General features: G+C 50.5%; 1 protein-coding gene across 2 annotated transcripts; it reads left to right on the forward strand.

The window, feature by feature from the left end:
• The first annotated feature begins 12,542 nt into the window (after positions 1–12,542).
• On the forward strand, positions 12,543–23,573 carry FN3KRP (fructosamine 3 kinase related protein). 2 transcript variants are annotated; one of them, XM_049859188.1, is made up of 6 exons: positions 12,543–12,643; positions 16,259–16,410; positions 16,718–16,809; positions 18,219–18,301; positions 20,938–21,060; positions 21,203–23,573. In XM_049859188.1, exons 2-6 carry the CDS (start codon positions 16,268–16,270, stop codon positions 21,539–21,541), a joined length of 780 nt encoding a protein of 259 aa, XP_049715145.1. In that variant the 5' UTR covers positions 12,543–12,643; positions 16,259–16,267; the 3' UTR covers positions 21,542–23,573. The 2 variants fall into 2 exon arrangements, with proteins under 2 accessions (XP_049715145.1, XP_049715144.1); XM_049859187.1 differs by lacking the exon at positions 12,543–12,643 and adding an exon at positions 12,940–13,158 and having other exon boundaries at positions 21,203–23,571.
• Positions 23,574–27,460: the final 3,887 nt, after the last annotated feature.

Raw genomic sequence — 27,460 nt, forward strand, 5'->3', positions numbered from 1 at the left:
ATAGGTCGAGGGCGGGGCATAGGCGGGGCCCTGGGCGGGAGGTGCTGACTTCGAAACCAATGGTGGGCCGGGGGCGGGGCAGAGGCGGGGTCTGATGGGACTGGGGGCGGGAACGCTGTCTCCGCAGCCAATGGCGGATTCAGGTCCCTGGGCGGGGTCCTAGATGGCAGGGGCGGAGACGGTGACCCTCAGCCAATGGCGAGGTGGGGCCAGGGCCGGGTGTTTACCCTCCGGCGTGGAGGGCCGCCCCGAGACCTTGCTCCCGCGGCGGCAGGGCCCTGCGTCCGCAAATCGGGAAGACGGCAGCGGTTTAGGGCAGGGCTGCTGGGCGGACGGGGACGCAGGGGAGGCCGGTTCAGGTGCGGACGCGCGGCCGGGGCTCGGGCGGTGCGGGCTGGCGACGGGAGCTTGTCCGGTGAGGCCGCCTATGAAGACGGAGGGCCAGAGGAAGGGGAGGATGGAGGGCGGACGCGGAGAAAGGTGCGGGACAGGTGGGATTTTGCCCAGCCTCCCACGAGAGCCCAGAGGATTTCTCCTGGCAGCTCTAACGCTGGGTTCTTTCTCCTGATCCGCTGAGACCACTGTACCGGGCGCACGAGCCCCTTCTTGTGGCTCCCGCCTGCAGGTCCAGCCTCACAGTATGGGAGGGTCAGGAACCCCTCAGCTCACTTTAGGGGGTTACATGAACCGCCTGGAGGCCTGCGGCCAGAGCAGGGCTGTCAGCCCTGGGGTGGAGAGCAATGGCGTGCATTTTCATCTTACATTTTTCTGTGCACATACTATTTTTCCACAGTTAAGACCGTACTTTACATACAATTTGTGCAGTGCTATGTAGCTGAAAAAAAATTTTTTTTTTTTTATGTAGCTGAGCCTTCTGTATGGATTACACCTTAACATAAAGAAAACAAAAATCCTCACAACTGGACCAATAAGCAACATCATGATAAATGAAGAAAAGATTGAAGCTGTCAAGGTTTTCATTTTACCTGGATCCACAATCAATGGTCATGGAAGCAGCAGTCAAGAAATCAAAGATGCATTGCATTGGGCAAATCTGCTGCAAAAGATCTCTTTAAAGTGTTAAAAAGCAAAGATGTCACTTTAAGGACTAAAGTGCGCCTGACCCAAGCCATGGTGTTTTCAATCACATCATATGCTTGTGAAAGCTGGGCAATGAATACAGAAGACCAAACAAGAATTGATGCCTTTGAATTGTGGTGTTGGTGAAGAATATTGAATATACCATGGACTGCCAGAAGAATGAACAAGTCTGTCTTGGAAGAAGTACAGCCAGAATGCTCCTCAGAAGCAAGGGTGGCAAGACTTCGTCTCACATAGTTTGGACATGTTATTAGGAAAGACCAGTCCCTGGAGAAGGATATCATGCTTAGTAAAGTAGAGGGTCAGTAAAAAAAAAGAGGAAGATCCTCAGCAAGACGGAGTGACACAGTGGCTGCAACAATGGGCTCAAGCATAATATAGTGCAGGACTGATCAGTGTTTCGTTCTGTTGTACATGGGGTTGCTATGAGTTGGAACCAACTCGATGGTACCTAACAACAACATGTCACTGAACACATCATAAACAGTTCTATACCATAAACATTATTTGTAAACATTTTAATTGGCTGCCTCTTTGGGGGTTGTATTGAATTTTAAACTACTATGCCTCATGAGGAATAAGCTGTTCCTCTAATGCTGGATATTTAGGTTGTTCCCACTTTTTACTAATATCTTCTTTTAGGTAACACTTCAGTCTGTAAGGATAGCATTGACCTGGCAAAATCATTTGGCATTTTTGGTGAAGGGATTTCCCCAGCAGCTAATGTGAAAGCCATGTGCGTCTTTGGAGGCAAACTGGTAAAAATAAGCCTCAGTGCACACCAGACCTGCACACAAGCGTTCATACAGCTTATCCATAACTCCCATAAGCCCGAAGTGACCAAGATGCCCTTCAATAGGTGAATGGATAAACAAACTGTTGGTATATCCACACAATGGAGTTTTGTGTTGTTAGTTGCTATCTAGTTGCTTCCAACTCATGGTAGAACTGCTCCATAGGATTTCTAAGACTGTGACCTTTTGGAAGTAGATTGCCAAGCCTGTCTTCCAAGGTACTTCTGGGTAGGTTCAAACTGCCAACCTTTCAGCTAGTAGCTGAGCATCACCCAGGGACTCCCAAAAACTTATCTAAAATATATATATATATATATATATATATATATATATATACACACATTCTTAAAAAGCAGACTTAGCACCGGGACCTGACAATATTCATAAAGCTCCTCTGCCCCAGCACACCCCTCCAGGCTTCTTCTTGTCTCATTGCTTCAAGGGCAGAAAGCCTGTTGTTCATGGCTTGGCAAAGACTTGACCTGTGTCTGACCTGTGTTAAGGCCTCTGCTGTGTGTCACACATAATTAAAACGATCAAGGTACACACCTGTCATCTCCAGGTGCAGGACTAGCTGTCCACAGGAAAAACGCAAAGTGATGAGTGTGGGAATTTCTGGAAGCCTACCCAAGAGCCACTTGATTGTCCGAGGCATGAATTTTGACTTACTCTGAACACTGATTTTGCATAACCCTAAAAAATTGGAAGTTAACTTGTAGAAAATGAAAAAGATGCAGTCTTCGTTTTTTGCCTGGGAAGTAGATAATAGCAGAAGTTAAGCTTTTACCGTTCTGTAGGACATTAGCTATTTGGTATGTAACTTAACCATCATATTTTGCATTCCTTCTCCCACTGACTGTATAAAGTATTTTCAAATGCTTTTCAAGCCAGCTCTTTTTATCTTTCTGGTCTCCTCAGGTTATGGATTGAATTAGGTCCCCCAAAAGATCTGTTGAAGTCCTAACCCCTGTACCTGTGAATGTAACCATGTTTGGAAATAGGGCCCATGAAAACATTTCCAGTTAGTTTAATATGACATCATACTAGAAGAGGGTGGGTCTAATCCTACGTGGGAGCACTGGTGGTACAGTGATTAAGAGCTGGGCTGCAACCTGACTGCCATCCTTATAAAAAAGAGAAGGAGCACAGAGACAGAGACAGACGAAGGACATCACGTGGTGCTGCAGCTGCAAGCCAAGGAGCGCCTGGAGTCACCAGAAGGTAGGAGAGAGACCTGGAACAGATTCCTTCTAGAGCCTAAGGAGGAATCAACACTGCCAATTTGGGTTTCCACTCTGATTTCAGACTTCCAGCCTCTGGAACTGTGAGACAATGAATTTCTGTTCTTATTGTTGTTGTTAGCTGCTGTCAAGTTGTCTCCAACGCACAGTGACCTATGTACAACAGAGCAAAATGTTGCCTAGTCCTGTGTCATCCTCGCAATTATTGGTGTGCTCAAGGCCATTGTTGTAGCCGGTGTGTATTTTGAGTGCCTTCCAATGTAAGCAGCTCATCTTCCAGCATATATCACACAATATTCTTTGGTGATCCATAAGGTTTTCATTAGCTGATTTTCAGCAGATCACCAGGCCTGTCTTCTTAGTCTGTCTGAGCCTGGAAGCTACACTGAAACCTGTCCACCATGGGTGGCCCTGCCCTGCTGGTATTTCAAATATCAGTGACATAGCTTCCAGCATCACAGCAACATGCAAGCCACCACAGGATGACAAACTGACAGGCAGGTAGTGGTTTCTTCTTACAAGCTACCCGATTTGTGGTAGTTTGTTACGGCAGCCCTTAGGAAAGTAACACACTCCATTAAAGAGTTACATGGGTCTTTCATACATGTGAAATAATATTTCTAACAGGCTGAGAATGGTGCCTACACCCAGGGGAGTGCACTCCAACAACAGACATATTACCTGGCACAGGTGCTCAGTCCACAGGGTGTTGGAAGGGCAGGATTAGGCATAACAGAAACAGCTGGGCCTTCCCGAGAGGACACTCACCTGCCTTCCCCTGCATTGAGCTGGCTCAGGCGACTCTCTTCCTACCTGGAGGCCCCACCCTGTCTAATTGTAGTCCCAGGGGGCAGAGACTCTTGTCTTACTGTCTGGGTGCCTACAGGGTGCCGCTTGGCATCTTGCAAATACTGTGGGCTCCATAAGGATTTGTTCTTGAGGCACTGGAGTGAACTATCCCTGTCCAGGGTGATACGATTCACTTAGCTCTGGTCTCCCACTGACTGTGCCAGAGCTTCATACAAATTCCCCTGGAGCCACATGGGGGTCTCACTGGGGATGGACCCACATGTTTTGGCCACAGAATGATGGTAGCTAGTCTCATGTTGGTTGGACTTCATCACCCAGATCATCCTGGTCATCAGATCCTGATGACCCAAGTGTGGGTCCACAGTTGTATAAAAGTGACCAGCCACTTGCCCTTTCCAGCGTGGTGGCCAGGGTGAGCAGAAGCTTCCGAGAATTGTTACAACCCCAAATAATAATTCCTATCCCCTGTCTGACTCCATACAAAGCCCAAAGGAACAGGAGCTGGGAAGACAAGGTGTGACTCCGAGGACTCTCGGCAAAGGCACGGCCTTCGGCTCCCCACTGGGCCTGAGGGGTACCCCGGAACGTGCTGTCCTGGGCTCCTACCTAGAGGAGGAATGTCAGCAAAGTGTTCTCCAGGAAAAGGAGCTGTTTATCGGAAGACAGCACTCTCGCCGCTTTGCAAAGCCCACCGCTGCGCCCGGTGTTAGAGAAATGCCCCTCTCAGCCCCGAAGACTGAAAAATGTTTCAGAACAAATCAATTTGGCCTGATCACTGGAGGAGAAAAACCAAGCAGCTTCTTTTGTATGACATTCGATCCTCCACCTTGGGCTTTTAAGCTTATGCTGCCTCATATCTGAGCTTCCTGAGGCTTCTGTGAGTCATCTCCAGTTTTTGCATTAAAATCTCCACATGACACAAAGAAGAAATTTAGGGAAATACATTTCACGACACATCAGAGTCAGAGAGGTTGCTTGAAAAACTAACCCAAGTGAAAGAAGCCAGTCTGAAAAAGCTACATGCTGTATGATCTAACTAGTATGTGACACTCTGGAAAAGGCAAAACTATAGAGACAGTGGAAAGATCAGTGGGTATCAGGGGTTCTGGGAGAGAAGGTAATATTTACTGGGGGAGAAGAGAGGTTTTTCTCATGCCATTCTGTCTTGGGCCACCAGACCCCACCAGAACATAGAATGCCAGCTCCCCAGACCAGACCTGGCTTGACACCCAGGAGGCATGAGCACCTTCCTGTAGGATGCTATGGCGTGTGCCCCACAGACAGGAATTCCCATTAGGCTCCTGCTCTGGTGTATGCCCCATAGACAGGAATTCCCATGAGGCTCCTGCTATGGTGTATGCTCCATAGACAGGGATCCCCATGAGGTTCCTGCTATGGTGTGTGCCCCACAGACAGGAATCCCCATAAGGTTACTGTAGGAGCCGTGCAGCATGTTTGTGACTGTGCTCTGCATCAGCCAGTGTTTCAGGAAGATAAGATGCCCCCCCTCTCTGGGGCTGACGAGAACCCAGTCGCCGTAAGCTTCACTCATGTGGTAACAGGAAGAATTTCCCAAAGGCCTCTCTGGCCCCATGTGCTCCAGACTTGTTTCCCCTCACCCCCACACGCTTCCAGCCCTGCACCCACATCCTCATGGCAGGTGTTATGGGTTGAATCGTGTCCCCAAAGAGTTATTTTGGAGTTCTAACTCCCAGTACCTTTGAACATGGCCCCACTTGGAAATAGGGTCTTTGCAGATGTTATAAATTCAGTCAACATGAAGTCTTACAGGAGTAGGGTGGACCCTAATCCCACATGACTGGCGTTCTCACAAAAGAGAAGAGACACAGGCAGACAGACAGACAGAGAGGTAGAGCTCTAAGGGAAGCACCTGCAGTTGGGCAACACCAAGGATCGCCCCGACACCAGAATCTCTCTCAAAGCCTCAGAAGGAATCAACTTGCTGACACCCTATTGGACTCCCAGCCTCCAGACTGTGAGACAATGCACTTCTGTTCTTATCAGCCATCACTTGTGTGGTGCTTGGTGATGGCAGCCCCAGGAGATGGGTCTCACAGGCTCCAGCACAGCCATGCTGTGAACCCCTGGGAGCCGTCCCAGGGCTGGCAGCGACTCCTGCCCTGGAAGTAAGTGTGAGCCACATCTCCCTGGAAACTTAGCACTCCTCCCAAGAGCGCTGGCTACCCAACACCTCCCATGATGAGGGAGAGGTGGCAAGCTTCAACAACTGGGGCAAATGTGTGACTTTTGCAAATTTCACAAAAACATAGGGCCCTATGAGTCCTCTGCAGGGCCTTCGTGCACGAAAAGGCCTGTGGGGGTGAGGGCCAGGATCCCTGAGAGCAGGATCGTGGTGTGGAGTGGCAGCTTGCCTCCAGAGGGCCTGGGCTGGGGTGGGTGCCCACTGTCTCTCAGTGCTCATTGTGTGGATAAGGATGCTTAGGGTCCAAGGCAGGGTCTCCACTTGGTATGGCTGACAGGAGTGGGATCTCTGTGGTGGAGTTGTCCTCTACACTGAGGAGGCTAAGCAGCATCCCAACCTCTGGTCACTCGATGTCAGAAGCCCCCCCTTCAAAGCTGTGACAACCAGGACTGTCTCCAGACATTACCACAGCTCCGTGGGTGGGGGATCCCCCCACACTCCAGTTGAGGACACTGGTTTACAGATACTTGATTACCATGTGGCAATCTCTCAACCCGTGTGATCCACAACTGATCATGTGGATGGCACAGGACCGGGCAGCGTTTCGTTTCCGTGTGCACAGACGCACCATAAATCTGGGGCTACTTGGCAGCAGCTACCAAGGACAACAATCTATCAAAGCGAGAGACCTCATCGCGTCCCTGTGATGCAAAGCGCGTTCTGGGTGCTGGCCTCCGCCACACCGGCTCCAAGCCACTTCTAAACTATTGCGGCCATGCTCAGTGTCTGCTCGGGTCTGTGACATAGAATTGTAGCACACGCTGTTGGACTCGGGAGAGGAAGGGGGCCTGCCCATGGTGGGCTGGGCGGAGAGAGGGGCCACTGGGGTGTCACAGGACGTGGTGCCTGCCTGGGCGTGAGTGGGGACTGGGAGTGGTCCAGGTCTGTGGAAGCTGGAGGGAGAAGGCCAGTCAGCCATGTCCGGTGCATAATGAGGAATTTTTGTCCCCCATGCCACGGGAAAGTATTTCCTTCTCAAGTCCCTTCTCTGATGTCCACACAAAGGTAAACTGGGAGCAGTGAAAACGAGCGGACCATCTCCCCAAGGACAGGCCATGCACGCGCACCCCTCTTTTTTCCCTTCTCTGCTGCCGGGAAGGAACGGAAAGGGACAGCCCACAACTCTCACCCCGGCGGACGTTACACGTGCCCAGGAGTTCACAGCCGAGATGCCAGCCGCTCCTCCTCTACTATAGAGAGAAAACCTATTTAAGCAAAACTCTGACATCGAGGGTGCCCCACAACGCACCGGAGCTGCAGACTAAATCCACTGTAACGTAGGTCCCAGGAACGCGTTCCGCCCCCGCCCACCCGCGTTCGGCCACGCCCACCGGCGCACGCCCCGCCCCATCCCGCCCCACTTGTCTCGTGCTCCGCCCACTCCGTGCTCCGGACCTTCCGCGTCGATGCTCGTCCTTCCTTCACGCCCCCTCACGCCCAGCCCCTCACGCCCGGTCTGAGTCCTCCCCTTCACGCTCCTCTCTCACGTCGCGTCCCGCCTTATGCTCTGCCGCTTCCCCCTCGCCGCCTCAGGACGCGTCCATCAGCGCTCGACCTATGCCCTGCCCCATGCCCTGCTCACTCCGCGTTCCGACCCTGCAAGCCCCGACCCCTCATCGTTCCGCCTCACCCCCCACGCCCTGCACCTGCTCTCGCCCGGCCACCTCGTGCCCAACCGGTACCCCACTCCCTCCGCGCCCCGCCCCGTTGCACCCCGGCACCGCCTGCCCCTCGGCACCGCCTGCCCCTCGGCACCGCCCCGCCCCCCGCGGCACCGCCCGCCCCCCGCGGCACCGCCCGCCCCCCTCGGCACCGCCCGCCCCCCTCGGCACCGCCCGCCCCCCTCGGCACCGCCCGCCCCCCTCGGCACCGCCCACCGCCCTCGGCACCGCCCACCCCTGGCCCCGCCCCGCCCCTTGGCATATCTGTGTCCCAAGCCCTGCGGTGGCGTCTTTCCCGCCCGGACTGAGACAGCTTGGACCGCAGGGTCTGTGCTCCCTTGGACGCCGCTGGAGGGTCGCGGAGCGCAGTGGCCTGGGGTAAGAACGGAGCAGCGCCCGCGAGATCCGAGCGCCGACGGCGACAAGAGCTCCCGGCGAGTGGTCGCTCAGCCGCCGGCCTTGGACACGTGGCACCCGGGAGAGCGCTCACCCCCAGCCCCAGGCAGAGACCCCTCCGGCCGGGAGAAGCGGGGTGGGGGCCCCACTCGCGGAGGCGCTCCCACCGCACGCGGTTACTCCTGGAAGCGGACCCTGTGTCCGCGCTTTCGGTGTCTCCAATCCAGCCTGGAGCCCTGCGGCTTCGTTTGTCGACCGGAGGTGCCGAGGGCTCAGACTTGCTGGGCCGGAATCCTGACCCCGCTGCAGCACATCTGGGTGACCTGGGGCGACGTCCTCTCAGGGTCTCAGTTTCCCCATCTCTAAAATGGGAACCTTGTGAAAAGTCCATGTGTAACACCTGTTAAGTCTTTAGGAGAGAGGCTGGTACATAAAAACAAAAAAAAACAAACAGTGCCGTCGAGTGGATTTCGACTCATAGTGACCCTATAGAACAGAGTAGAACTGCCCCGTAGAGTTTCCAAGGAGCGCCTGGCGGATTCGAACTGCCAACGCGTTGGTTCTAGCCACCAGGGTTTCCAGCTGGTACATAGTAGGTGCTTATTTCTGTCATGAGACAAGCAGCCTCAGAGCCCAAGGCTTCTAAGAATAACCTGCCTTGGCTTATCTTGTACACAGAGCAGAATTAAAAAAAAAAAAAAAAAGAGCAGAATAGGCCACACATTTTCCTGGAATGTTTCTGTCAAGATAACCGCAAAACAGGCCATAGCTGGCCTCAACCAGATTTAGCAGGCTTTCAACACCATCTTGACACTTTAAGTGACCTATTAGCTCATTAAGTGCAAAATACATATAAGGACCCTGCTTCTGGGTGGAGACTTAACATGCTAGTGAGGGAAGATCAGCCTCTTCATCCTTACCAGGGAATTGAATCCCCGTCTAAAGAAACTGCTTAGTCATCCCTAAGCTCTGGCACCTTCACTAAGGTCGGTCCTGAATATTCATGATAGTTTTACATTACCTTGCCTGCTCTTGGTAAAACATTCGCCTCCCCAAGCTGCCTGCCACCAGTCTCGGAGACAGCAGCCCTGACTGTTCTTTCCTTGCACAATGATGAAATGAAGCGCCTGTCTGATCTCCCCACCTCAGCCTCTTGTTTATTGGCTGTGACAAGTTGCACCTAACAGGACCTGGGTTTTCCACCTGGGCAACAATTAATTTTATCGCCTGTGTTAGTCATCTAGTGCTGCTATAACAGAAATACCACAAATGGATGGCTTTAATAAAGAGAAGTTTATTCTCTCATAAGTCCAGTAGGTTAGGAGTCTGAATTCAGGGCGCTGGCTCCAGGGGAACGCTTTCTCTCTGTCGGCTCTGGAGAAAGGTCCTCGTCATCAGTCTTTCCTTGGTCTGGGAGCATCTCAGCGCAGGAACCTCAGGTCCAAAGGGTGTGTTCTGCTCCCGGCACTGCTTTCTTGGTGGTATGAGGTCCACCTGTCTCTGCTTGCTTCTCTCTTTTGTATCTCAAAAGAGATTGGCTCAAGACACCGTCTAATCTTGTAGATCTCATCAATATAACTGCCGATGACCCATCTGATTACATCATGGTGTAGAACTTACATGGGGAAATCACATCCGAAGATAAAATAGTAGACATTCATACAGTGTTGGAAATTATGACCCACCTCAGGGGGAAGGAAGATGTGGGGACATTAACTTCAGGACATGGGGAAAGAGAATCCCATTTGCAGAAGATGGAGAAGCCAGAGAAATGAGAAAACTGAGACAGCAAGGGGCTGACTGAACACAGCAGGAGGTTTTAGCCCAGATATCTGGACCCTGAAGATATCATGAGCCAGCTGTTTGCTCTTTACTTGACCAGTGGCATGGAGAGTTGGCACGAGGCTCACCAAGTACTTGAAAATATGTAGAAGTGTAGGGTTAGAAGGCCATGATCCAGTCTCAGGCCACTGGACAGTGTGCAGCATTTCTCATGGGTCAGCTAATAAACACAAACTGTTAGTCTTTTATCTAATGTGTAATAAATATTACTGTCAACACAATTTTAAAATATCCTTATATTTGACTCAGAAAAATTGCATCTGGTAAAGCATGGCCTTGAGAATATTCATAATGTTAGTTGCATAATCAGCAAAATTTTCTGTAGACAGAAAAATGGACCAATAAATTAAGTTGATATGATGAGAATACTTTCATTAAAATGGAAATTGAAAAATCATTTACAAATGGTTTTAATGGACAAAAAAGAAAATTGGTGAGAATTAAATTGGCTTAATAAAGTTCAGTCTTTAAAATACTTTATCAGCAAACAGTGGTGGCATCACTCTGATGGAGACTTTTGTATTCATGACACGGTTACAATATCCAGGTCAGAACCACAGACAAAACAGGGAGATTTAGTCTCACCATCTTTGACAGACTTTGCAATTCACTTGCTCTATGGCCTTCAGAATATGTCAAATTCTCATTGTCTTCTAAAGTGTCAATGAGTTTACTGACTGCCATTTATCTCATCTTCTCTTTTTAAATGGTGAACTGCAGTGGGCATACAGAAAAGTGCATAAAAACCGAGCCACCAGACACTTTTACCATTTAATGAATAGTTATAAAATGAACACTTGAGTTATAAACCACCCCGAGGTCAAGAAGTACAATGTGGTCATACACAGAAACCTCCCACATGCCTTCCTAATATAACACCCCCCTCCACATGGCCACAACCACTGTATAGGGTGGGCTCCCCAGAAGCAGACGAGCTACAAGTGTAAGCAGCTCACGTGAGAGTGGTGCCAGGAAGCCCCAGCAGTGTGGAAAAGTAGGGCAGGAAGCCCACAAAGCGTGTGTGGGTGACTGGGGCTCACTCCCCTGGGGGCTTGGAGATACTTCAGAGATAGGGGCCCCTGGTAGCATTCACCCTCCAGCACTTTCCACTTGCCCTGCCCTGGGCCAACACCAATGGCCAGAGAAAACCTTGGCAGAGTTGTTGGAGGCAGAGGCTGAAAGTCACTGTTGGCCTTGCGGAAACTGAGTCCTAGGGCGTATGGATAAAAGACCACTGACTTGCTTTGCTTTATTATTTCCTCACCTATTATGGACTGAATGGTGTCCCCCCAAAAGATATGTCAAAGTCCTAACCCTTGTACCTGTAATTGACCTTGTTTGGAAATAGGGCCTTTGAAGATGTTATCAGTTAACGAGCATAGGGTGGTCCCACATGACTGAGTGGTGTCCTTATAAAAGAGAAGACAGGCAGAGACAGATGGAAGACGGACATGTGTTAAGCTGCAGCTGCAAGCCCAGGAATGCAGGGGCCTGCCTGGGCTCAGCAAATGTCCCCCAGGCAAAAGTGGTTTCTGACCTGTTTACCACTCTGGGTTCCCACCTTCGTCCAGATTTGGGGCCGATGCTTCTCGCTATTTTGTAAGCTCTTCAGCGCTGTTTACAAGATGTATTTTAAATATTTTAACCAGCATTTTTAATAGTTTTCAGCAGGAAGGTTGGTCCAAGTAACCTGTAAACAGAACTTTCTTCATCTGTTTTTGTTCCTTGAACTGTCAACGCTCAGGGTCTCCATATTAGTTTCCTGACTGCACACAGGGTGGCCAAAACAACACCCAGATCTGGAAGCCAGAGGCTGTTTCAAGGTTTGGCCGTGTTGACTCCTTCTCAGGCTCTGAGGGAGGATCTGCCCCATGCCTCTCTCCCAGCCTCTGGCAGCTGCTGGCAATACTTGGCGTTCCTGGACTTGTGGGAGCTGTCTCCAGGGTCTCAGGGGTCGTTTCCTCTTCTGTCTCTTACAAGGATATGTCATTGGATTTAGCCCCCCTTCCAGGATGATCCTTATTTCCAGCTACAAAGATGTATTTTCCAGGTAAGGTCACCTTTACAGGCTCCCAATGGACCATCCACTCCTGCACTCCTTGTTTTAACACTTTCTTATTGAAGGCCCACAACAGGCGGCATCGGGCGCTGACCTCAAAGAACTAACGTCTAGTCGGGGAGACACGCTGGTGGGGTAGTTAGCCTAAACAATGTAAGCCTGCACCTCTAAAGGGGTTGCAGGTCAGTGGGTGCAGTCGGGGAAGCCCGGGCGAGGTGCGACATGAGCTGCGCGCTCCCGGCCGCAACGACTGCTCCTGACAACGCCGGAGTGAGGCGCGGTTCTCGCGGGGGGCGGGGCCCGGAGCCGGGGCGGGATGAGGGGGCGGGGCCAGGGCGGGGCGAGTGGGCGGGAAAAGGGCGGGGTGGGGCTAGCAGGGGGCGGGCTAGACTAGGGGCTGGGCAAGCGCGCTGCGATTCTCGCGGCCCGGAGCCTGCGAAGGGGCCGGCTGCTGCCCCCCAGCCAGGCGCTGCCCTAATAAGCGGCCATAGGCGGTAGAGCCCTTCAGGGTCGGGGTGAGTGCATGCGGCAGTCCTCTGAGCGCGGAGTTGGAGGGAGGACCCAGCCGAGCTCGCGGCCCGGTCCCGTCCCCCCGTGACGTCGCTTCGCCGCTCACCCAATCCTTGCGCTCCTCCTCGCACCTGCCCGGCTCTCGCCCCTCTCCTCGTAGCCGAAACCCCACGGTAATCTCAGCGGTCGGTCCCGCCCCTACACGACGGCGTTCCGCCTCTCACCCAATCCCTGAGCGCTCCCGAGACCCGGTCCCGCCTCCTCCTGACGTCCCCTGCCCTCACCCAATCCCGGCCCTCATACCGCGCATGCCCGGTCCCGCAGTTGTTGCAGGAGTCTACATCGTCGCCTGAGGCGGCGCGCAGCGGGTCCGGGAAAGATGGAGGAGCTGCTGAGGCGCGAGCTGGGCTGCGGCTCTGTCAAGGCCACTGGCCACACAGGGGGCGGGTGCATTAGCCAGGGCCAGAGTTACGACACCGACAAAGGACGGGTGTTTGTGAAAGTGAACCCCAAGGCGGAGGTCAGGCCCGCCGGGGGCGCGGCGGGAGGCGGACTCGGGGACCGGTCCGGAGTCCCGGGATGCAGGGGCGGGACCGGGGCCTGGGAGCTGGGGTTAGAGGCCGGGGACCGGGGAGGGGCCTCGGGGCTGGGTCCGGGGTTGGGGTCTGATTCCGTGGTCCCGGTCCGAGGGGAGCTCGAGGGTCCGGAGTCGGAGTCCGCGGTCGCGGTGGAGGGCGGTGGAGACAGCAGTGACCCTCTCAGCTGGGGGCGGGGATGGGGAGGAGGTGACGCGGGCTCCAGGAACCCAGCCCTCCCCTCACCGATCCTGGCTGTGCTTGGGCCTTTTCCGCAGAATTCATTCGTGCGGTCATTTTAGTTTTCTGCTGAGCAACGATCCCAGCCCTCCACGTTGTGGGATAATCTCACTCCTAAACCTGCTGTTCTCCCTAGATCTACAGGAGGCCACACTGCGCGCTCCTTTTGTGGGGATTTGTCAAACATTTGTCCTTGAAGCGACCGTTTACGTGCCTCACCCCAAACAGTGCTCAGGCAGCAGGGCGTGCCCCTCCTGTCCACGCAGGGCTTCAGCTGTCGGTCTCCTTACCGGCTTCAGCGCATCCGTGGCCACTAGCGTTTACGACAACTCAGAACTTTGTGTTGATTTCAGGGGAAGAAGTATTTTCCACTGGTTAGATAGAACCACTTAGTGATGCTTCTAAAACAGTGTTTCGCCCCTGTTACTCCAGGTTCTTAGTCCTGGTTTTTTCCTCATTAAAGTCCATTTTCTTTTTGCTAATCTTTCTCACGAGCTCCTTTGTGTCTTTTGGTAAATAGTTCCAAACATATTGTGTCTTTTTCTAGCCTGCTTTGGAATTTGCAGTGGGAGTTACGTAAATGCACAGGCCATGGGATAAATATTTGCCAGTTATATCGAAAATAAGACTACTTTTGTGCTTCACCTCTTAGGAGGCAAAAACATCTTCCAGACATTTCGGTGAGGCGGTTGCTCTCCTGTTTTCCTTATCACCCCTGCTGGGGCTACCCCCATCCAAGTTGTTTTTCCCTTTCTCTTGTGGTTATTCTTATCTGTCCTTTGCACACTTGTGTAATTGGTCCTGCTGATACTCTGCCCGTTTCTTCTTGTAGCTCTGCACCACAGCTGATGCTCATTTTGCCTGGTTCCACTCAGGTAGCAACGCTCTGGGCTTTAGTGGGAACCGTGAGACCACTCAGCAGTAGATGTTTCTGTAAGGGGCCTTGGCAAACTATGGGACCACCCAGCAGTAGACGTTTCTGTGAGGGGCCTTGGCGAACCATGGGACCACCCAGCAGTAGATGTTTCTGTGAAGGGCCTTGAAGAACCACAGGACCACTCAGCAGTAGATGTTTCTGTAAGCGGGCTTGGCCTCTGGCTGGGTCTGCAGACCCTCCTCCCCCTGCCCTGCATTTCTCCTTTGCGTTTCCCTTGCCTTGCTGTCCACAACCACTCTCCAGAACAAAGCATAGCCAGGGCCCTTGTGCTGTCTTTACTTTCCAAAGAGAATACTTGGTGTCCAAACAGCCTCCTGTAGGACAGAGTTCTTATCTTTCTCCTCTGAGACTAACTCTTGAAGGTTGTGAATAATGTTTTTAAAGCGTTCAGAATGCATTGTGTAAGCCGTTAACTGTAGTGTTAGCTGTTAAGTCATTTAGGCACGGCAGCAACCCCATGAAATCTGTACTGTTATTAATTTCATTTTACAGAAGAGGAAGCTGAGGCACAGGGAGCTTAAGTACCTTGCCCGAGGTCACAGAGTTAGTTAAGTGTAAGAATAAGCAGGAGAATATTTGTAGCAGTGCTGTTTGTAATAGCCCCACACTGGGATCTCAGAAGTCTGTCAGCAGCAGAATGGAGCAGTGTCTTTTGGAGCTCTCCCAGGTGGAGCATACACAGCAATGAGGGTGACTGTTACACCTGGTCCGCATCTAGCCATTGTCTCGTTATCCCATTTCACGTTTACCACAATAGTACAAGGTCTATCCGGCGACTGTGTGCGTTAACGACATACATTTGGCAGTAATGACCCCTAAGGTGCGAGGAGAGAGTGATGCTAGCTGTGATGGTTATGTGTTAACTTGGCTGGGCCATGATTCTCAGTGGTTTGGCAGTTATGTAACTAGTTGTCATCCATTTTGTGATCTGATGTGGACATCCTCCATTTTTGCATAATGCCAATTTTTGCGTAACGACCTGGTTTTTGGAACCTAACTGTGTCCATAAGTGAGGAGAGGGTATATTTTGAAGGGGGGGTGCTATCTAGTCTGGAACTACGTAAGATTTCTCTGAGAATCTGAAATTGATATTTAAGTTGAAGTCTGAAGGATGACTAGGAAGGAGCTGACTCAGTGAAAGATGGGGAGTGTTTGAGCCTACGTGACACCCCAGGAGAGGCCTCAAGGCTGGAGGAGTCCATAAGACAGGCACAGAGTGCACATGTGTGTGCACAGTGCTGTGTATGTGCACGTGCATGTGTGTAGGGTGGAGCCTGGGTAGTGGCCCCAGGTGACGGTGGGAGAGTGGGCAGGGGCCAGGGCATGTGCAGCCTGTGTTGCGACAGAGGTGAAGGGTTCTAGCTCCAGGTGAGGCTGCCTTCTGAGAGGATTGCTACGGCGTCGAGGGCAGGAAGGATGAAGCAGGAGTCCAGTTGGGGGATGGTCACCATTGTCCTTTGGACTAGAACAGAGATGGTGATAGAGACGGTGGTAGAGACGGGGTCATGAAGTGGCACAGAACTCAGTGGTCCATCTAAGGACAAGTGACCTGGCTCCCGCGTGTGCAGCTGCCCGGAGGGAGCGGTGCTTCTGCATCCTCTGTGGGCAAGGATTGTTGTTGAGGGGAGGCTCTGGGTGGACAGAGATGGCCATGCACAGAGTCCAGCCTGGTCGGGCGTTGGGCCTTTCCCCTCTGGGGAGCCATTGGTTCCAGCCATGGCACGTAAATCCAGCCCAGCTCTGGACAGTGTGTGCCATCTGTACCTGCGCGGAGGCACCTTCGTGATTGCTGTCACTGTCTGCTGGGTCCTCGGCCAGGTCACTGCTCTGAGTCGTGTCCTCATCTTGCTCCCCGCCTTTCCCGGCAGGCCCGAAGAATGTTTGAAGGTGAGATGGCGAGCCTCAGTGCCATTCTGCGGACAGGCACGGTGAGGGTGCCCAAGCCCCTTGTGGTCCTTGACAGCCCTGGCGGTGGGAGCATGCTTGTGATGGAGCATGTGGATATGCGGTACCTGAGCAGGTGCGTCTGGCCTCCCCTGAAGCTTGTGTTTGGGGACAATTTTGAGGGGTGTTCACAGGAAGGTCTTGGGTTACACGGGGTCTGGTGGGAGAGCACCCTGGGAGATGGCTGGTGGAGGCCCAGCTGTGAGCTCGGGTGAGACGAGGATGACCACGAGTAGCCGAGGCCTCCTCTCCCTTCTCCTCCCTGAGGGGACTTTGACTCCGTGACCTGTGTCCTGTGACACAAGGCCTGGAGTGGACACAGGTCTGCCCTTTATGTGCTGTCTGCTTACTGTCTGGTGAGAAAGTCCACCTTGGTTTCACAGTCACGCTGCAAAACTTGGAGCCCAGCTGGCAGATCTGCACCTGGAGAACCAGAGGCTCGGAGAGGCGCTCCAGAAGGAGGGTGGCACTGTGGGTACGGGCACAGGGGGGTGTCGTGGGGGGAGGTGGGGCACAGCAAGTGCAAGGGGGCCCTGGTAGGGAGGGGAGGCTCGGAGAGGCACTCCAGAAGGAGGGTGGCACTGTGGGTACGGGCATGGGGGGTGTCGTGGGGGGAGGTGGGGCATAGCAAGTGCAAGGGGGCCCTGGTAGGGAGGGGAGGCTCGGAGAGGCACTACTGAAGGAAGGTGCCACCTTGAGTATGGGGCAGAGGGGGGCGTGGGGGATACAGTGGGGAGAGGAAAGAGGGGTGTAGCTAGGAGAGGGGCCTGGTGGGCACAGGGGTGCATTGAGCAGGGGATACAGTGGATGGGGAGGGGAGTACCGCTCCTGTGTGGGCTGTGAGGACCCCACGCAGGGGAGAACGCTGGCCAGTGTGGGCAGGGAGAGTCATGCTGCAGCCGTGAGGTCAGTGCCAAGACTGCATGTGTGCCATCCTAGAGAGGAGATCCTTGCTGGGCTCCAGACCGCACTGCATCGTGGTTGCTCTAACCACTTGATTCCTAGACGAAGTATGACACAAGTTTCCCTGGCTTTCTATCCAAAGTCAGACCTTGAATCTGTGTCTGCTTTTAAAGAGTTGTCACGCCAGGGTGAGTGTCGCTCTCACGATCTGAGCTGGAGCTCGTGTGGTGCCAACACAAGGGTGTTTCCAGTGTTCTCGTCCTCGACATCTGGTGACCCATGTGCAGTCGGCATGGCAGCTCTGCTAAGCAGAGGGTAGCCGACAATGCCAGAGAACAAACAACAGAATTCACTGTGCTGGACAGAAAGACCCCTTCTGCCCACCTGTCTGTCCTGCGACCATCTGCTGTGCTGGACGGACAGACCCCTTCCGCCTGCCTGTCTGTCCTGCAAGGATCCACTGTGCTGGATGGACAGACCCCGTCCGCCTCTCCCCTGAATGGACTTCAGTCCGTCATATTTGCTCTGGTTTCACGGAGCTGCAGAGGATGGGGGCCATGTATCCAAGCACAGCAGTTTATCCTTTGTAACTGGCAGGTACTGAGCCAGCCCCTGAAAACCACCCTTTCCTGATGTGTCTCAGGATGGACATCTCCCCTCCCTAAAGAATGTCCTTCTTTCCTGGACTGACTATTGTCCCCTGGCACCCTCTGGAGCCACTACTAGGAGCAGCTGCTGCTCTCTGGTGATTATGTTGGCTGGCCCAGGCCTCTATTCCTGGTGTTGGCACTGGTGGGAGCCAGGCCCTCGTCTATGGGGTTGAGGAGATGGGTGAAGAGGGCTCCCCGAGGCCAGGCCTCAGCGGTGCAGCTCTGCAAGGGTCTGAGTCCCCTGTCTGTGGAATCAGATGAGATGGAGAAGGGAGACTGAGGCCATGCAGAGCACGGGGACCGGTTGGCTTTGTTCTCATTTCACTTGCAGGGAGAGGAGGTGGCCAGGTGGAACGTGCCTTTGTCGACCAGTTTGGGTTTGATGTGGTGACCTGCTGTGGATACCTTCCCCAGGTAAATGAACCTGTGCACTGCCCCCACCTCACAGTGCTCAGCTGCTTAGGTGCAGCCGGGGGAAGCTTGCCCTTCTCCTTTTCTGCAAAATTCAGTAAAAGTCTTTGTACCTTTTTCTTCTTGGCGAATTTTTTTGTTTGTTTTTAAAATATCTTATGGTGCTTTAAGTGAAAGTTTACAAATCAAGTCAGTCTCTCACACAAAAGTCTATATACACCTTGCTATATACTCCTAGTTACTTTCCCCCTAATGAGACACCACGCTCTTTCTCTCCACCCTCTGTTTTCGTGTCCATTCAGCCAGCTTCTTACCCCTTCTGCCTTCTCATCTTCCCTCCAGACAGGAGCTGTCTTCTTGACTAATTTTTAAGAGCTCAATGTGAGGTTTACCCGCCTTACCTGCTTGGAGAGCACAGAGAACTGAAGAGAAAGACCAGCAAGTTAGGATGCTGGATTTCCAGGGGGGTGAAGATTAGAAATTAAAAAGATGATTTATTTAAAATTTGCGTACTGAAAAGAAGTGATAACTTTGTTTTATGATTTCGGTTGCTCCCTGGAACCTGAGCTGGGGGTGGTACAGTTCCTGGCAGACATGGAGCAGTAGAGTAGCCCCTCTGCTCTCAGGACATGCAGGATGGCTCTGCAGGAGGGGATGCGGACTAACTAGAAAATTCTAGGGGTTTCCTGATGGGCCAGGGCTGGGCCGTAGACACCGTTTAGTTTTAAGTGTTAACAGGAGGCTATCTTGGAGCCCTGGTGACGTAGTAGTTAAGAGCTCGGCTGCTAATGAAAAGGTCAGCAGTTTGAATCTACCAGGTGCTCCTTGGAAATCCTGTAGGGCAGTTCTTCCCTGTCTTATAGGTCTCTTTGAGTCAGAATCAACTTGAAGGCAATGGATTTGATTTGGCCTCAGTTATCTAGTGCTGCTATAATGGAAATATAAGCGGATGGCTTTCAACAAACAAGTTTGTTGCTTCACAGTCTAGGAGGCCAGAAGTCTGAATTCAGGGTGTCAGCTCCAGGGGGAGGCTTTTTCTCTCTGTCAGGTCTGGAGGAAGGTCCTTGTCATCAATCTTCCCCTGGTCTAGGACCTTCTCAGTGCAGGGACCTTGGGTCCAAAGGATGTGCTCTGCTCCTGGCACATTTTCCTGGTGGTGTGAGGTTCCCTGTCTCTCTGCTCTGCTCGCTTCTGTCTTTTATATCTCAAAAGTGATTAAGACACAACCTAATCTCATAGATTGAGTCCTGTCTCATTAACGTAATCGCTGTTAACCTGGCCTCGTTAACGTTATAGAGGTGGGATTTATAACATATAAGAAAATCACTTGAGATGACAAAATGGTGGACAGTCACACAATATTGGGGATCATGGCCTAGTCAAGTTGATACACATTTTTTGGGGGACACAATTCAATCCATAACAGAGGCTGTCAGACAGTGTGGATGCAGCCATCCCATACACAGCCCTGCCCTTTGGATCCACTAGCGAACGTGAACTCTTTCCTTCCTGTGTCCTGTTCCCACCTCATGCTGCTGATCTTGCACATGGGTGGCTTCTGCCTGCCCAGGCTTACCCAGGCCTTGCCTGTCTCAGAGCTTGTCCTGAGATGACCTCTATTCTCAGGCCCTGACTTCACTGCGTGTCTTATTCTTGGTCAAACAGTCTTAACATATTTCTTTATCATTCCTTCTGGGCTCCAAGCTCTCTGAGGTCACTGTCTGGGTGGTTTTAAATTCTCTGCTGCATGAAGGTCAATGTCCAAGTAGGTGCTCAGCACACATTTTGTTGCATGAGCAGGAAAAGGAGAAATACAGGTAGCCCTTGGGGTTTTAAGACTGAATAAAGTTTATCTGACCAAAAACCAAAGCAAGCTACTAAAAAGTTAAATTTTTGTGTGATGGATTCTGAAACTTGGTAGAAAAGTGAGAGCTGGTGAGGTATCCCAGTCTGTGGAATTACTGATGGACGGTCAGTCCTGTGGGGTGTTCCGTATGTAGAATTCCTGGCAGAGAGTCGGTCCCATAGGGTGTTCTGTCCATGGAATTACTGACTGACAGCTGGTCCTGTGGAGTATTCCAGTCTCTGGAATTACTGATGGACAGCTGGTCCTGTGTGGTGTCCCTGTCCATGGAATTACTGATGGATGGTTGGTACCGTGGAGTATCCCAGTAATTCCATAGACTGGGATACCCCACGGGACCTGCTATCCACCAGTAATTCCAGACTGACAGCTGGTCCTGTGGGGTATACCTGTCTGTGGAATTACTGGTGGATAGCAGGTCCCGTGGGGTATCCCGGTCTATGGAATTACTGATGGACTGATGGTACCATGAGGTGTCCCTGTCTCTGGAATTACTGGCGGACAGCGGGTGCCGTGGGTTGTCCCTGTCTGTGGAATTACTGATGGACAGTCAGTTCCATGGGATGTCGCTATCCGTGGAATTACTGATGGACGGTTGGTACTGTGGAGTACCCATCTCTGGAATTACTGATGGATGGCCGGTCCCTCCTGTTCTCCCATGACTGGTGTCTGCAGCAGAGAGGTGGCCCTGGGTAGCATCTAGGCCATTTCCTCATCTCAGCCCTTGGCCCTGCCTTCTTTGTGAACTCGGTGTCCCCTTGCTGCCCTTGTGTAGGTGAATGACTGGCAGAAGGACTGGGTTGTATTCTTCACTCGGCAGCGCATCCAGCCCCAGATGGATATGGTGGAGAGGGCATCCGGGGACCGGGAGGCCCGTGAGCTATGGGCTGCCCTGCAGGTGAGTGTCCCACCTGCACCAATGCGAGGAGGAGGCTGTGTGGACGCAGCCAGCTGGGTGCCTTGTGCTCGAGCGACTGTGCAGGGGTGGGACATGTCTACAGAGTCTGGGCCCCCCTGTGATGCTCCCTCTCCTCCCTCAGCTGAAGATCCCGGACCTGTTCCGGGACCTGGAGGTAGTCCCTGCTCTGCTCCATGGCGACCTCTGGGGAGGAAACGTGGCCGAAGATGCCTCAGGGCCTATCATTTTTGACCCAGCATCTTTCTATGGCCACTCGGAGTACGAGCTGGCAATTGCTGGCATGTTCGGGGGCTTCAGCAGTGCCTTTTACTCTGCCTATCACAGCAAGATCCCCAAGGCCCCTGGGTTTGAGAAGCGGCTGAAGCTCTACCAGCTCTTCCACTACCTGAACCACTGGAACCACTTTGGGTCGGGGTACCGGGGGTCCTCCCTGAACATCATGCGGAACCTTGTCCGGTGATCGCGCTCTCCTCGTGGGTCGCCGCAGGGGCCTGCAGGGACCCAGGTTCACGTGCATGTGAGTTCTGGTCAGAGGCCACCACAGGTCCCCATTTCTCACTCTCCTTGCCATGATCTCTCACTGGGATAGCTTACGACCAACTCGGCAGCTTGTTTTCAGCCTCGTAAAGTACAGGTTTCAGAAAAAGCTTTTGTTGTCCTGAAGTCGTGTTAGGCTGAATAGCAGATAAAGCCACACTAGAACGGGGACGCAACCAGGGCCTGTGGCGCACAGGCAGCCCAAGCCCCGCCAGCCACCCAGAGTTGGGGAATGGAGAGGACGGAGCACTCCCTGCTGCCCTGGCACACCTCTCCACGTCCTCCCTGCCCCGTGTCCAGGGTGTCTTTGAGCGGTTCTCAAGGATGCTTCGTGGGGGTGGCACTTCTGGACACAAAACCATCAGTCAGAAGCTTTTCACAGGACCAGCTACAGAACTGAGCACATTCCATGATCCGCGTGTCACTTCAGCCCTGCTCCCGCTGGACGGGTCTGAACATGGGCACTGGCGTGGCCTGACCCTGGGGTGTCCTCCCGTGAACATTGGAGCTGTTCAGTGCTTACCCCACCTGTCTGCTTTCTAAAACCTGGGGGTGGTCACTCCTTTGCAGCATGGAAAGTGAGTGCTACACCCGTGATTGTTCCTCCGTTAGCGTTGCCTGATGAGGTCAGTCTTTCCTGAATGGCACTAACACTAGAAATCCTTTTCCATAAAAGTTTGAATAAACTATTCTGTGGTTTCAATGATGTATGAGACTAAATTTTCTTCATTTAAATCATAATTTAATGTTTATCTTAGCAGTCTGCCAAGAAACCTTTGTAGAATCTTGTGACAATATGTACAACTGTTGTTTCTTAAAAGAACAATTTTTATCTTGTCTGATTTGTTCTGTTAAAAGAAGAGCTAGAGATTCACAATAAGGCAGCAGGAGCCTGAGAGTGTTTCAGCATTGACCAGAGGTGTAGTTTAACGGCTCTTCTTGCTCAGCCTGTGAGATGGGGTGACATCACGGGAGCATGGGAGCAACCACAGAACTTACTTGGAAAGAAGCAGTGGGTGACCACCAGCCAGGCCTGGCGTGGTGTGTGGAAATAATGGCGTTAAGAGACACCAGTGGTTTCCTGGAGGACTGAGAGAATGAATTCGATTTTTTTCTTTTTTGTTTGTTTACCTGTCCCAGGTTAGGATCCCCTCTGTCATGGATTAAGTTATGTTCCTCCAAAAATGTGTGTATTAACTTGGTTAGGCCATGATTCCCAGTATTCTGTGGTTGTCCTCCATTTTGTGATTTTAATTTTATGTTGAAGAGGATTAGGATGAGATTGTAACTCCCTCACCAAGTCACATCCCTGATCCCAACCCTGGGGTGTGGCCTGCACCACCTTTTATCTCTCAAGAGATAAAAGCAAAGTGAAGTAAGTGGAGAGTTGGGGACCTCGTACCACCAAGAAAGCAGCTCCAGGAGCAGAGTGTGTCCTTTAGACCTGAGGTTCCGGTGCTGAGATGTTCCTATACCAAGGGAAAACTGATGACAAGGACCTTCCTCCAGAGCCAACAGACAGCAAAAGCCTTGCCCTGGAGATGATGCCCTGAATTCAGATGTCTGTCTAGCGTACTGGACTATGAGAGAATAAACTTCTCTTTGTTAAAGCCATCCACTTGTGGTATTTCTGTTGTAGTAGCCCTGGATAACTAAGACACCCTCAGTGGATTTCAGTAGTAGAAATGAAAAGCCTTTAGGATCCTAGGCCTTTTGGGAAGGGAGAAAGGACCGTGATTTTTGAGAACTTGTGGTTGTCAGAGTTTCAAACCTAGTAATTCCTAGAGCATCCATTGCAAAGATTTTAACTTAGTCCGACCTTAGAACCTGATGGTTCCGTTTCTGAGGAAGACGGTGCCACAAAGCCATTTCAGTGAAACAGAGCTTGAGCTGTTCCTTCTATCCCTTTTATCGCTTCACTACAACAGGACATGAGCTGTTTCTTCTATCCCTTTTATTGCTTCACTACAACAGGACGTGAGCTGTTCCTTCTATCCCTTTTATCCTTCACTACAGCAGGATGTGAGCTGTTACTCCTATCCCTGTTACCACTTCACTACAACCGGATGTGAGCTTTTCCTTCTATCCCTGTTGTCACATCACTACAACAGGGCGTGAGCTGTTCCTTCTATCCCTGTTATCATTTCACTACAACAGGATGTGAGCTGTTCCTTCTATCCCTGTCATCATTTCACTACAACAGGACGTGAGCTGTGCCTTCTATCCCTGTCATCATTTCACTACAACAGGACGTGAGCTGTGCCTTCTATCCCTGTTACCACTTCACTACAAGAGGACGTGAGCTGTTCCTTCTATCCCTGCTACCATTTCACTACAACAGGATGTGAGCTCTTCCTTCTATCCCTGTTACTGCTTCACTAGAACAGGACGTGAGCTGTTCCTTCTATCCCTGTCATCATTTCACTACAACGGGACATGAGCCGTTCCTTCTGTCTCTGTTACCACTTCACTACAAGAGGACGTGAGCTGTTTCTTCTATTTCCACATATCATTTTGCTACAACAGGACGGGCACACACCTCAATTTCAGAGTGGTTTTAGTTTTGGCTCCTGCCAGACCTGAGGTCTCCCACAGAAGACATGGATTCTGCAACCGGAGCTGTTTGGGGAGGTGCCACCCAGGCTTCTCCTCTGGTCGGTGGGATACAAGCGGATGGTCAGAGGGCAGAGAAGCACTGTAAGGAGCGTCATAGTATCTTAGGAGAGCAGAATCTCAGTATCACATCCCCTGTTTCTCCTGAACGACTGAAGCCTCAAACCCGTACCCTGGAGTAGGCTATTTTGGGAACTGTTGTGGATTTAATTGTGTCCTCCAAAAGGAAGTCCTAACGCCTGTACCTGTGAATGTGACCTTGTTTGGAAATAGTTTCTCTGCAGATGTTATCAGTTAAAAAATACTGCGGTAGGGTGAGTCCTAATCCCACTGGTGTCACCAGGGTTGGTGTCACCCACTCTACCCCCGGACCTCCTCCTGAGCCTGAACATACAGAACTCTTACCAGTTTCAATCATAGAATGATATGTGATAAGTACAGTTGTAAATTGCTTACATGTAATATTTCTTAGGTTATATGAATACTGAACACAATTATAAAATCTACATTGAATTACAGTGTTACTAGTTACAACATTATTAGTAACGGAGAGGAGGCCTTTTTTGATTTTTCTCCTTTTTGTTTAATTACTACTTCATTCTCAAAAAAGTTATTGTTAGGCTCATAAATACTAATTGCCACAATATTGCAGCTAGAGCACCAGGAAATGTGACAAAATCAGCGACTGTGATAATCCTGGCAGGAATGAAAACGACAGTGCGTGCTTGTAGTCGGTGCGGACCAAACCACGTGATTCGAAGCACCATTGTAATTGGGTAATAATGACAGCTCTGACCAGGGCGTATTAGAAGATTCAAAAAGTAAATTAGCATAGGGTTTTAGCCTTGCAGGTATGTCGATACATGTAAGCTGGGCTTAGGAAAAGTGTTTTTGTTGTTAAAACTAACTAAACCAAACCTGTTGCCGTTGAGTCGATTCCGACTCATAGCGACCCTGTAGGACGGAGTAGAACTGCCCCATAGAGTTTCCAAGGAGCATCTGGTGGTTTTGAACTGCCGACCCTTTGGTTAGCAGCTGTAGCGCTTAACCACTACGCCACCAGGGTTTCCTACAACTAACCACAGGGATATTTTTATAAAAACTGATAAATTTCTGCTGAAACACTGCACGAAAAATGTATAGACAGTCGTTTTAGTGCCAGCCCCCTCGGACAGTGTCACCAGGTGCAGCCCAAGCCTCCCACGTCCCTCTAGTGACACCACTGCCTAATCCTAATTCTTTCTGAGTGGTGTTTTATCAATGAGGACAGACAAGGAAATAGAGAATAGGGAGAGAATCCATGTGAAGATATACTTCTGTGTCAGGAACTCCAAGAGACACCCAGGTACAGAAAGTCAAAGAGACAAGGAAGGCTCTGCCCCCAGAGCAGATGGAAAGAACACAGCCTTGCTGACACCCTGAATTCAGACTCCCACCCTCCAGATCTGGGAGACAATATAGTCCTGTCCTTTAAAGCCACCCATGTTGTGGCATTTTGTTAGGGCAGCCCTTGCAAATCAAGGGACCAAGCATCAGTGTTGAGGGGAGTGAATACTGCCAGCTTCAGGGTGGGGTGCTCACAGGCTCACTGCTGGCCTCCCCTGGGAGAGTGGACACGACAGCGGGGTTGCCTGGGAAGTGGCTGAGCGAATACTTTCCTGGAGAATGGTCTCAGCTGCTGTGCCGGGCACAGGGAAGGGATGACTGGGCCCCGGTGACGAAGCTTGGGGCGTGAACATCTCCCCTGTGTCTGCACGGCGGCGTGGTAGTGAGTGGCAAGGCTAGAACTTCTTAAACCACTCACCATGTTGAAAACCCAGTCCACTGAGGAAAGAATTCCTTTTACAGGAAGCATTAAAATAGCACTGCACCTACGAGGGGGTGACCCTTGTGCACGCAGCGGAAACAAAATGAGGGGAAAGTGCTATCATGGAGTGGCAGGTACTTAGGTAATAAAAGTATGGCATTACTCTTTGGATTTTGTAGTGGTGCGGTATTCATCAGCTTTTCAAAATTCATACCTTGTTCTGATTGCCCATTCTAAGATATACACTTTTGTACTTGATTTTGTGTTCAAAATCGGATAATATATTTTTTTATAAAGAGCTGTAAAAATTGTGTAAACAATTGAAAAATAAAGTGGAGTAAAATAAAAGAAAGAAAAGGAAAATAATTAAAGTACAGATAGTCCCCAACTTATGACGTGGTTCCTGTTCTGACAACTCCGTTGTAAGCTGGTTCTAACTTAAGTCGAATGCCTCATTTTTTTTCAGTGTTCATCAGTAATGCCTTTTATTATCAGCATCTTTATAAATTCGATCTTTATTTGTCTTTGGGGCTGGAAATATTACATATAAACTTACAGACATACCTTAACATTGTATGTGGTATATATTACTAACGATAAGATGTATATATATAAAAAAAAAAAGGACGGGCCTACGTGGACTACTGGAATAGAATAAAATATGGAATTAAATTCAGACTCATAGCAACCCTATAGGACAGAATAGAACTGCCCATAGGGTTTCCAAGGAGCAGCTGGTGGATTTGAACTGCTGACCTTTTCGTTAGCAGCCTTAACACTTAACCACTGCGCCACCAGGGCCCCCATAAAATAAAATATAGAATTAAATTACAATAAAATAAATAAAATGAAACAAATGAAATAAAAACTAAAATATAAAGTAAATATTAAAATATAAAATTAATAAAGTAAAATAAAAGTTAAGTAGATAAAATACATAAAATGATAAAATTTTAATAAGTAAAATAAATATAAAATAAAATAAAAATAAATTAAACAAACAACTATAAATTAATAAATAAAATAAAAATTAATTCTGTGATTAAATTATAAATAACTAAAATGTTAAATGAAATTAATTAATTAAATACATAAAAGTAAATTACAGGTAACATCCAAGTTAAAATTTTTTTTATATATAAATAGATCATACAAATTAAATAATGTAAGTAAATAAAAAATATATAAAATAAATTTAATTACTTAAAATATACAGTAAAATTAATTTAATAAATAAAAATTAGATTGTTGTTTATTGCTGTCAGGTGCTGTCAAGTCGATTTGGACACATAGTGACCCCTATGCACAACAGAACGAAACACTGCCCAGTCCTGTGTCATTCTCACGATCGTTATTGTGCTTGAACCCATTGTTGCAGCCACTGTGTCGATCCATCTCATTGAGGGTCTTCTTTTTTGATGA

This window comes from Elephas maximus, chromosome 19 (assembly GCF_024166365.1).
Source record: "Elephas maximus indicus isolate mEleMax1 chromosome 19, mEleMax1 primary haplotype, whole genome shotgun sequence".
Taxonomy (NCBI): domain Eukaryota; kingdom Metazoa; phylum Chordata; class Mammalia; order Proboscidea; family Elephantidae; genus Elephas; species Elephas maximus.